This window comes from Marmota marmota, unplaced genomic scaffold, assembly GCF_001458135.2.
Source record: "Marmota marmota marmota unplaced genomic scaffold, marMar, whole genome shotgun sequence".
Taxonomy (NCBI): Eukaryota; Metazoa; Chordata; class Mammalia; order Rodentia; family Sciuridae; genus Marmota; species Marmota marmota.
Window position 1 is genome coordinate 27,418,711 of NW_026000082.1, and position 11,067 is coordinate 27,429,777.

Here is an 11,067-nt window from a genome sequence, read left to right on the forward strand (position 1 = left end):
CAGGCCTTGCTCTTACCCTTGGTCTACACTGGCCCCTGTCAGGGCTCAGAGAATGTTTGTGAGGGGAGACAGCCACTCCTCTCATGGTGAGGAAGCTAATGTCACCTCTCTTGGGTGAGTGGGAAAGGGCACAGGTGTGTGCTGCAGCTGAAGCCTGCTGCAGCGACGCCCAGGGGCAGCCAGCAGTGTGCCGTGCCATCGGCCAGAGGCCAACACTCAGGGACCCACACATGGCTCCAGGCTCAGTGGTGCCCAAAGTGTGGTGTCTAGGAAGGACCTCAGGAGCCAGGTGCCATACTCACCCTGTCTTCTCTCTCTGCTGCCCTCTTTGTTTTGGTCCCTCTGGGCCTCACAGGCAAAGGTGACAGAGGAGTGCTCTCAATACGAGTTTGAGAACTACATGCGGCAGCAGCTGCTGCTGGCCGAGGAGAAGAGCTCCATTCACGAGGCCCGGAGCTGGGTGCCCAAGAGACAGTTCGGCAGCGTGCCACCAGTGCGACGCCTGGGCCATGACGCACAGCCCATGACCTCTTTGGACACCGCTATCCTGGCACAGCGCTACCTGCGGAAATAGCAGCCTCAGCCAGGGGCACCAGCCCCAGCACCACCTCTTCCGGCCCCCAGCCCTGTTGAGGCTGGGCCCTATAGTGCTGGACTCTCCCAGGCTGCAACAGGGATAGGGCAGGGACAGGGACAGCCCAGGTCACATGTGGGGTCAGCAGAGGTACCACAAAGCTACCTTTTGGAATGATTGCTTGATTGTTTGGTTTTTAAATCTGAGAGGCCTAGATGACTAATCTGCTTTTAATCATGACATTTTAATCTACCTCTGTCTCTAACCACGCTGTCTCTGGACTGAGCGACAGGAGGAGGGAGCCCACCCACTCCCCCAAGCCCTGATCCAGCTGGCGCCTGCCCGGCTTGGGGGCTGCTGCTCCCCACAGTCAAATAAGCTGAAAGTGCAGCTCGCTGCTGGCTCCCAGAATGAGTGCCACCCCACACTGCCCAGTCCCCCAGTCTGCGCCATCCCTCCCTTCTGACCCCCGGCCCCTCAGTCCGAGCTTTGGAAAACCTTCACCTCATCTTATTCAAATATATTTATTTTTTTACTGGAACCAAGTTCTCTCCCATCCTTAGGTGGCTCAGCCCGTGGCCAGTCCCTGTGGCTGGACAGCAGGGGTCCATGGTCCACATGTGGGCTCCCTCCACACCTCCAGGCAAAGAGGGGTCCTCCTTGCTGGACCTCTCTGCTCCCAGCCCACTGGGCTTGTGTCCAGTGATGGGAGTTCTTTCTAAACTTGGCTTTCTCTCATCTCAGTAGCTTTTCTGAGGTGTTGCACATGCGTGTTAGCCCTGCTTCCTTCTCCATCCTTCATGTGGTACCAGGTAACATGGAGCCCAATGTGAAGGGAGCCTGTGACCGGGTTGGGGAGGGTACTGTGGGCCTGGCTGGGGACAGGGCCCTGCTTGCATGCTGTCTTGCCTCCACCCCTGGTGTTCGGAGAATGAACCGTGGGGTGTCTCCCCTCCCACCTTGCCTCAGTAGATGAGGTGTCTCCCCCGACAGACCCTGGCCAGGGGCCTCCATGGGGTGGGAGGCTTGTGGGGAGAATCGCAGGGGTTGAGGACCTGCCCGCCTGGCCTGAGAACAGCCCTGCTGCCTCTTGAGCCGAGATTTTGAAGTGGATGCCCGTCTTGCCAGAAATGCTGTTCTCACCAGAATGCCCTCCTCTCCCTGTTTCCCTCACTGATCCTTGGCTCTTTCTGGTGCCAAGCAAAGACCCTTCCCCAGAGGCCTACCTGCCGTGTATCCTCAGAGAGTCTGAGTGTCCCCTTTGGGCAGCGTAAGGCCCTTTCTACCTGTCCTTGCTCCCCATTGGGGATGCAACAATGTTTCCCAGAGTGTGAGCTGTCCACCCCCCAACACAAGGGGGGGAAAAAACTGACTCACTGTGAGTGACCTTGGGCAAGTTCCCAAACCTCCTTGTGCCTCAGTTTCCCCATCTGGAAAAAATGGGGCCACCTCTTGCCAGCAGTAGCAGGGCCGCCCACGCCCCTTCCTTCCCATGCTCCCAATCCAGCACTTGGGCGCCTTGTGCCTCTGCCTTGGTGGGTCTGTGGGAGCCCACCTGAGCTCAGCACTTACTCCCTGAGCACCCAGCTCTGCCTCTAGCTCAGCCGTCCAGCCGCTGAGAGCCAGGGCATGGTGCTGTGGGGTGGGGAGGCCTCTTTTCTATATTTATTTGATAAAGAAAATTCTCCTAAGGGAGCAGAAATGTAGTCGGCCTGGGCTCCCAGCCCTGTGACTGTCCTCCAGTGAGGCTCTGAGGCCTGGCCAGGGCCTGCCTTGGTAGGGCCTCTGCCCAGCAGCCCCTTGGGCCTGCTTTCCATGTGTGATTTGTCTCCTTTTCAAAGCAATATCCTCAGGTCTGCAAAGCCCTAGCAGACAGACTGGTTCCTTCCAAGGTCAACCCGTGCGTCTGGTTACACTTCTGGTGAAACAAATGAGAGGAGATCGGGTCTGCCCTCACTGGTGTCACACACTGGGAGAAGTCCTATTGTAAAGAAAATGGAAAAAGTCACAAAAAAGTTTGTATAAAGACATATTTTTGTACTACATGGGGACTCTTCCTGCATGTCAGCAATAAAACTTCCTGATCTGGAGCCACTGTGGCCTGTATGTCTGCCGTTCTTGCCCTGCTCCATGCCTCCCTCTCTGGCCCCCACCCCACCCTGTCCCTTCCCATTCCAGCAAGGCAGGTCCTGGCAGCTCTGGGCTCTGCTAGCAGGGGCACCCCAACCCCAGCCAGCAAGCAGCACCCTGTGTTCAGGTGGCCAGAACAGGGAGGGGACTCGGTACAGCCCCCATTCTCCCAGGCCTTTGTCCAGCCTCTAGCTAAGTCTCGGGATGAAAGCTGCCTGCTTGACCTGGCCAGGCAGGAGGGGTCCCAGAGCCTCTGCAACTGGAGAGTTCTGATTCTTTTGGTCAAAGACTGGTGTGGCCAGAAAGACTGCCCACATGTCCATGCCTGTCCAGGGCAGCTGGGATTAGAAGGGCCAGACCAGGCCTTTTCCTGCACCACCCTCCCTGCCCTCCCCTCTGTAGGAAGCTCAGGGGGTTCCTTCCTTGCTTCCTTCCTTCTCATGCCTAAATTTAGACTGTAGATTGTATTTCCTGAGCAGTGAAGCTAGAGGTAAGCCAGCCCCTCCCTCCGCCAGACCCTCACCCAGGCCCAGCACAAAAGGGGCAGATCCTTTCTGGGCACGTGTCTAAGGCAAGAGATGCTTCCCCAAGAGGTATGAAGGCCCTGGTACCTGCCCTTGCTCCAGGACAGCCCCTCTGCCACCAGTCCCCTCGCCCCATGTCTGCCGACAGCCCCTCTCCACCCCAGCAGCCCAGGTGTCTTTGGTTCCACCTGTTGCCTTTGGTCCATACCCTGCTTGTCCTGGATACCCACCCTGTCGGGAGGTGCCGTGGCTCCCAGCCCACCCCACTGCACCTGGACCTGAATCCACTCGCAGTCCCACTCCTGCCCTTCCACCCCTCCAGTCTCAGTGTGCAGACGGCTCCCGGGCACCTACACAGTGCCAGGCTTATGTTCAGCGACACAAGGCCACAAGACCCTTGCAGGCAGGGTTTTGTCTTGCTCACCCCTGTGGCCTCGGCACGGAGAACTAGGCCTGACACAGTGGCACACACAACTGTGGATTTATTGATCAGAAGGGGATTGTTTGTCTTCCCCAAGTTATTACTAGGCTCCCTGGAAGCAAGGTAGTTACCCCAAAGTGGATGTGATCGGCCTCCTCTGCTCCTGAGAGGTCAAAACAAAGTAAGAACTAAGAAGTTTCCATCCCTTTTGGCCACCCCCGGCCTCCAGGGTCCTCAGGGAGAGCAGTTTCAGAGAAGCCAGACTTACTGCCGGCCGAGCTGTCTAAAGTGGGAAAGGAAGTGAGGAAACAGAGCCCTGGTGGCTGAGCTGTTCCAGCTCCAGAGCCAAGTCAGCCTGTATCTGTCTCTCTTCCCGGCCACCCCAGCCCCTACTCCAGCATTAACCCTCTCCGGGCTTTGGCACAGGCACCAGCCGGCGGCCAGAGTGTGCCTCCTATACTCCTCACACCCCTCCAGTGGCTTCCACCCCATGCAGGAATCCAAAGGCCCTCATGGCTCCTGAAGGTCCACACTGAGGCTCCTGCCTGCCACCTCCTGACTCCTCACCCCTCCCCTTCACCTACTCTGTCCCCACCACACAGGGCTCCCATCCCGAGCCAGCACAGCTTCCACCCCGGCCTTGGCACTGGCACCCTTTCCAGAAGTCTCTTCCCCCAGATATCCACCTGCACAGCTCCCACCCTTTTGGCAGTTCGCTGCTCAGAATGTCACCTCAGATCCTTCCCTCGCCACACCTACCTGGTCTTCTGGAACCCTTATTTGTTGTTCACTGTGCACATCAAAACCTGACCTGCCACTCAATTAGTGATTCTCTCTCCCAAACTCAATTGCTGAGCTGCTTGGAGGACAGCAAGAACCTTTTCTGTCATCTACTGGAGTTGGGTGTGGGGGGTGCAGTAGTCACCACAATGACTTGGGGTCAGTGCTAGCATTTAGAGGGTGGGGGCCAGGGATCTCGGACAACCCCATGAGGACACCAGACTCTGCAGCCTGCACAACATAAGGGGAAACCTGTTTATAATGACCAGAGCCAGGATCCAACTCCATCTCACACATAGACAAAGGGCACAACATAATAAATGTTGAATTTTCTGGGAATCTAACTGCTGGGTAGAGTGGAGGAAATTTGTACTTTACATTGTTCAGAACCTTAGCCAGGTTCATTTCACACGACACAACTGCAGCATTCCAGCATCTGCCTGCATACAGGTGTCGCCCTTCAGCAAGGGGTCATTCCAAAAATCCACATCATTCCTTTTTATTTTCTATCACAGGATAAAAAAAAAATCCATCATACATTTTAAAAATATATTTTTTAATTGTTGATGGACCTTTATTTTATTCATTTATTTATAAGCAGTGCTGAGAATCGAACCCAGTGCCTCACACATGAGGCAAGCTCTCTACCACTGAGCTACAACCCCAGCCCCATCATTTTTTTAAATTAGATGTTAAGGTCGGTATACTAGCCATGGTCTTCATCGCGGGAGCTTCGCTTTCCTCCTGTCAAATGGGATTTGTGTTGTGAACCACAGGGAGCATCAGGCACCAGGAGGGGACTTAGTATCCATTTCTATTCCTTCTCCTTGTACCCTGGTCTCAGCAGCTGTCCTGGGCGATGGGGGAGTGGAAACACGCAGAGCACTGGGCAGGCCCCAGGAAACCCTGTGTGAGGCCCCTTCTTGCCTTCATCCAAAACCCACCATTGTGGTTGGGGGAGGACCAGTGTCAGCAGCAGAGCAGCCAGAGCCAGCCCCCGCTGGGCCACAAGGGGAGGGAGCAATGCTTTGCTTTGGTCCCTGAACAAGCTGCACCACGAGGCCCCTCCCCACAGTCTGGATCTCAATCCCTTTGACCTCCCATGGAGACCTGTCTTTCCGGTTTCCTCTTAGGAGCTTTCTGTGCTTTATAAAATGACAAATCCCACTCTCCCAGGCAGATAGGAGAGAAATAGCCAGCAGGAGGGTAACCTGACGGGCAGTAGCTAAATTCTGGGGAGACATGGGAGGTGGTAGGAAGGAGATTAGCACATGGATATGCAGGCAGGAAACGAGCGAGACAGGCCCATGACAGACATGCAGAGGGATCCCAACCACAAGACTGAAGCAGTGGCTGAGCAGATCTATAGGCAGGATGGCAAGCGAGGAGAAGCAGGCAGGGACAGGCAGGCAGCCACAGGGCAGATGGACTGTGCAGATGACACTGGTTGAAGGTTTCAGGCACCTTCCCCAGGGCCTCCAGGAGCCACCCTGTCTTCTCAGAACCCTCTAGGGCAACACTGCCACTTCTCCCACCAGGCCTGGCTTGGCTCTATGCATCCCCCTGTGGAAGGTTACACTCTGGACACTGTGTGTCCCTCTGTATAGGGACCAGCAACTGTCAATACTCACCTTATTCCAGCATAGCCACCTGCTTCCCCAGGGCTGAGTCACACCTGACCCATGGCAAACACACACATCCCATGCCAACCCAGACACAGACACGCCTTTGCCTACGGGTAGAGGTGCACAGAGATCTGTACAGCACAGAGATGAATGGAAACAGCTTTACAGAAACATATCCTAGGCTTTGCACCTGCACACATCCAGACAAGCGTGCATGTTCACACTCACAGAGGCACAGGCAGGTGCCACATAAACCGAGGTGCATATCTCTCAATGCACGTGGTTATACAGCAAAGCCACGGCACACACCAATACTCAAGTAGATAGCAGGTTCTAAACATGTCAACACATTCCCAACAATAGAGCAACTATACTATCTGTGCCATCAGCCCGGCACTTGCATGCCTTGAAGAGGTAGGACATAAACCCTGGAAACCTACCAGAATCGCTGACAATGTCACTGTGTTGCCCAAGCCAAGGTTCAGATTCTGGCCGCATTTTTTTTTACCGCTCAGTCCCATGTAACACAGCTGCTCATGTCCTTGCTCTGGCCTGTTTTTTCTTCCACTTCGCTGGACTTTTGCAGACTCCTCCAGGTAACCTCCACCCCTACCCAGAGTTGGGTGTGGGGGGTTCATGCTGTAGACAGATTTCTTCTCTCTCTACTCCTCTGCCCTAGATAATCCACCACTAATTGGGTGTTAAATCTATATTGTTTCCTGACTGGAAATGGTACCTGGGTCTTGGGGTTCCACCTGCCTCTGTGACCCCTCCACCCAGGTATATAATGGGCACCTCAAATCTAACATCTAACATGAAATTCTCACTTTCCTCAAAACCTGCTTCCCACACAACTTCCCTCAGGTGCTTGGGCCCAAGATCAACACTAAATTCTTCCCTCCCTCATGTCCAAGTCCACACAGGAACTCCCTTCTAAACACCACTAGTCTCCTTTCTCTCCTCCGCCAGCCATCCCAGTCGGGGGCCCTGGCAATCACTCGCCTGGATGGCTGCCAACCTGCTCACGCACCCCTGTGGCCCTTCCTACCCCAGCCACCACAGGGATCTTTCCAAAATACCATGGGACCATGACACCTGTTTAAAGCTCTCCAGAGCTCCCCACTACACTGATCATCAAAATCAAGCCCCTGCATGGTCGCCCTCTGTCAGTCACTCTCCCATGCCCACAGGTGCCCACACTGTTTTTTTGATCCTGTAAGCCAGGTCCCTTTTCCCTGCCAGGGATACTCTCCTCCAGATTCTGGCTTGGCTGTCCCCTTGCAGGATTCAGGTCTCACTTCAAATGTCCCTGTGCCAGCACCCCCGGTGTCCTTCACCCCATCACCCTCGCCCACCCTCCTGTGCACACTTCACAGTACCCAAGACTATGCGTTCTTCCCAATTTAGTGTCAGCTCCACGAGGACAAGGACTGGTGTCTTGTTTACTGCCAAATCCCCATTTTGAGGAAGGGCTAGGCACACACTCTCAGCAGTTGTTGACTAGGGGCTGTGTCAATTTATACACAGGCATGCCCACCCCCGAAAACAGATTCAAGCACAATTAAATGGAAATAGGCAACCACACAGATGTGGGCAGAAATACCTCCAGGTCACCTCTTGAAGCAGAGTAAACAGTCACAAAGACACCCAGGTGGGCGTCAGTCCTAGTCACTTCCCCATCTAGATCTGCCCTCTACTTGAACCCAGTCTCAGGCGTGGTGGAGTGGGGGTCTGCGGCCTGGACAGGGAGGGGGTCGATGGCCCACAGGCCTCAGGCAGCGCCTTCAGCTATGTCTGCAATTTCCTCTCCCCCTTCCTTCCCTCCTCCTTTCTAAGGCTCCCGCCAAGAAGGCCTCCCCCTCACCCCAGCTCCAACACCAGGGGGAGGGAAGCTATGGAGCAGGGAGGAGGGTACTGGGCAGAAAGAAAGAAGACCCCAGCTGCAACACTAATCACACATTGCATGCACAACACCCCGAACCCAAATGGAGATGCATGTGTGTGTGTCCAAGCAGGTTTGGGGGATGGGGGCATGCATTCTGCCACAGGGGTCTGTGAAGAGGAGCCCAGGAGCTTTTTTGCACAAGCAGAGGCCCCATGCAGGGTTTGGGTCTGCAAGCCTGGCCCCAGCCTGGCTTAACAATCCAACAATCATTAACCCTGCGCGACCAGATCAGAGCTCGGCCAGCTGGACACACTCATGCCTAGGCCTCGGGAGGAGGGGCTGAGAGCCTCCTTCCTTCCAAGATGGTTGAGGGCCTAGAGATGCTGGCCACCTCTGCCCAGGTCTGGGAAGGGTCGGGGAGGAGGGGCAGTATTCCCTGGATGCGGGAGGGAGCTTGGTCTGCCTGAGACCCCTGAAAGAAGTAGGGAAGAGGGAAATGGTTTAGAGTCTTAGTGCTAGGGTCAAAGAGCTGTGGGTTCAAAACCTGACCATCCGGTGAGGTTCTTGGGCCTCTCCATGACTCTGCTTACTTTATCTGCGAAGTGGAGATAATGATACTCGCGTTATAGGTTGTTAGGAATAAATGGAGGACGTGTAAAGGGTTGATCCCGCTGCTTGGCACCGAGGCAGAAAAGCACGTTATTAATAACAGTGTTATTGTTGTTGTTAGTGGTGGCCTGGGGGCGGCCCCTGCCCGCGGCCTCCCCAGCGGCTTCCTGTGGGGGAGCCGACCGCCACCCCTCGGCGGCCGCGCGCTCCTCTCCCCTTCCTCTGCGGCGCCCTTCCTCCGCCTCCCGGGCCGCCCCGCCCCGCCCCTCCTCTTTCCTCCGAGGAAACTTTCCGCCGCTGGTCCATCGGCCGTGTCCGGCCCGCGCTGCCGTCGCTGGGAGCCGAGCCGGGCGGGGCGGCTGGGACCGGACCGGGCGGGACCGGCGGCCCCGGGTGTATGCGGCCGCCGGGAGCCACGCCGGACCCGCCAGGGCCGGGCAGCCAGGAAACGGGCGCTGACGGTGAGTGAGTCGGGCCTCCGGCCCCCGGGCGAGATTCGGGAGGGCGGCCTCCCCTCCCCGGAGTCGTCACCAACCCGCATCCCGCCCCGGACGACGAAACCGGGCCTTTCGGGGACCCCACAGGTGGGCGGAGCCTCCTGCGGCTCCCCCGACTGCTCCCCAGGATGGAGGGGCGTCCGCGCCGGGAGGAAGGATTCCCCCTAACAGGACCCAGGTCTGCGACCAAGTTAGGGAGCCGCTTCCTCGGGGTGGAAAGGGCCGCTCCTCCGTGGAGAGGAGCTGCCTAAGGGGCAAGCGGTCAGAGCCAGCTCTGGGCTGGGTTGAAGGGGAGGACTGACTTCGCTGACCTCGCAGGCTGACAGGGAAGCTGCCCCCGGAGCAGCATGGACGCCCCCCGAAGAGACATGGAGCTACTCAGCAACAGCCTGGCGGCCTACGCACACATCCGCGGTGAGGGCCAGGCGCAAGGGCCTTGGGGACAAGGACGCTTCCGCGCCCCTATACCACCCGATCGCTCCCCACCTTCGGGTCGCGCCCCACCTCCACGCCCCTGCCATTATAACCCTCTCCCAGCCTGTCACCTACTCTCTCCCCTCCCACCCTGATTTCCTGATGACTGTTCCCCGCCGTCCTTCAAATCGGGGTTACCTCGGGGTTACCGTCCTTGCCCCAAACCCAGGGTCTTTCCAAGTTGAAATGACTCCTATAAGTCAAGGTCCTTCCATGACCTCTGCCCTCTGTCCGCCAGCTAACCCCGAGAGCTTTGGCCTCTACTTCGTGCTGGGCGTCTGCTTTGGCCTGCTGCTGACCCTCTGTCTACTGGTCATCAGCATCTCCTGCGCGCCCCGCGCGCGGCCCGGGGGTCCGGCTTCTCGCCGGGACCTCCGCAGCAGCACAGTAGAGCCTGAGGACGACGATGAGGATGATGACGACACGGTGACGCGACTGGGCCCCGACGACACGCTACCTGGCCCGGAGATGGCTACAGAGCCCGACGGTCCCTTCAGCGTCAATGTTTTCACGTCTGCTGAGGAACTGGAGCGCGCGCAGCGGCTGGAGGAGCGCGAGCGGATCCTGCGCGAAATCTGGCGCACAGGGCAGCCAGACCTTCTGGGCACCGGCACCCTGGGGCCCAGCTCTACGGGCACACTGGGCCGCATGCACTATTACTGACGCCTTACTCAGGTGCATGGTGCATGGCGCTGAGTACTGGTCAGGCAACTGAGCCTAGAGCTGCCCTAGGACCTTTGGACTGCCTCACCCCCCTCAAATTCCCCTGGTGCTATTGGATATGGGCGCTACCTTCTGGGAGGCACCCTTCCCTGGGCCGGGTGGGAGGAAGATGCAAAGTCCCCACCTTGTCTCCTTAAGAAACGATGAAGAGGTGAAGTGACCAATGAAAGCAGCATTCTCAGTGACTCGGTCTCTCCCTCTGTTCCCTTGCTACTAGTGGTCCCCAGGACTGAGAGCCAACTCCACTCCTTTACCAAACTGTATCACCTCGGTACACCCCGCCAGACCGACATGCTTGTTCCCACTTCACAGATAGCAAAGAGAGTCACACACCCTTGCTCCACATTCCGCCAGTGGCACACATAATATGCATTCCTTACCGGGAACACCTGAGCACCTTGCCCTGGGCTCAGGCATCACTGCAATCACAGGCGAGGTCTGGGGACCCTGACCTTGACGCTTTAAGGTGCTTTCAGCCCCAATATAACTGTGTGTGCTTGAGGGGACGGAGTTAATGTCTAAACCAAGGGTGCATTCGAGTGGATAGGTGACTCTCTGGGAGGGGGGTGGGGGTGGGGGCTTGGGGAGGATGTCCCGGCCCCGGAGAGAAGAGCTTCTCAGCCTAACCTCCGTGCACAGCTGGATTCCGGAATCCCAGCCCTCAGGCAGAACCCAACCCGCCCGGCCCCCTCTGCCCCCAGGTCTCGGGCTAGGGGTTGCCATAGGTAGGAGATGCCTCCTTCCCCGCCCCCCACCATCCGGTGGGTAAAAATAGCCGTGCTCAGGCCTTGGAAACCGTAATGGGAGCCACATGTTGGCCAGATG

The 11,067-nt window shown here is 57.2% G+C and overlaps 2 protein-coding genes across 3 annotated transcripts in view; both read left to right on the plus strand.

The window, feature by feature from the left end:
• The window catches only part of Stk40 (serine/threonine kinase 40), a 42,164-nt gene extending 39,500 nt beyond the window's left edge, over positions 1 to 2,664 (plus strand). For both annotated transcript variants that reach the window (XM_015485266.2, XM_048815753.1), the window contains exon 11: positions 356 to 2,664. In XM_015485266.2, the coding sequence (XP_015340752.1) occupies positions 356 to 574 (219 nt within the window). In that variant the 3' untranslated portion in view covers positions 575 to 2,664. The remainder of the gene's footprint in view (positions 1 to 355) is intronic.
• Positions 2,665 to 8,856: 6,192 nt separating this feature from the next.
• Positions 8,857 to 10,427, plus strand: Eva1b (eva-1 homolog B). The gene is made up of 3 exons (XM_015484859.1): positions 8,857 to 9,009; positions 9,364 to 9,459; positions 9,758 to 10,427. The coding sequence occupies exons 2-3, from the start codon at positions 9,393 to 9,395 to the stop codon at positions 10,180 to 10,182; spliced, it is 492 nt and encodes a 163-aa protein (XP_015340345.1). The 5' UTR covers positions 8,857 to 9,009; positions 9,364 to 9,392; the 3' UTR covers positions 10,183 to 10,427.
• Positions 10,428 to 11,067: the final 640 nt, after the last annotated feature.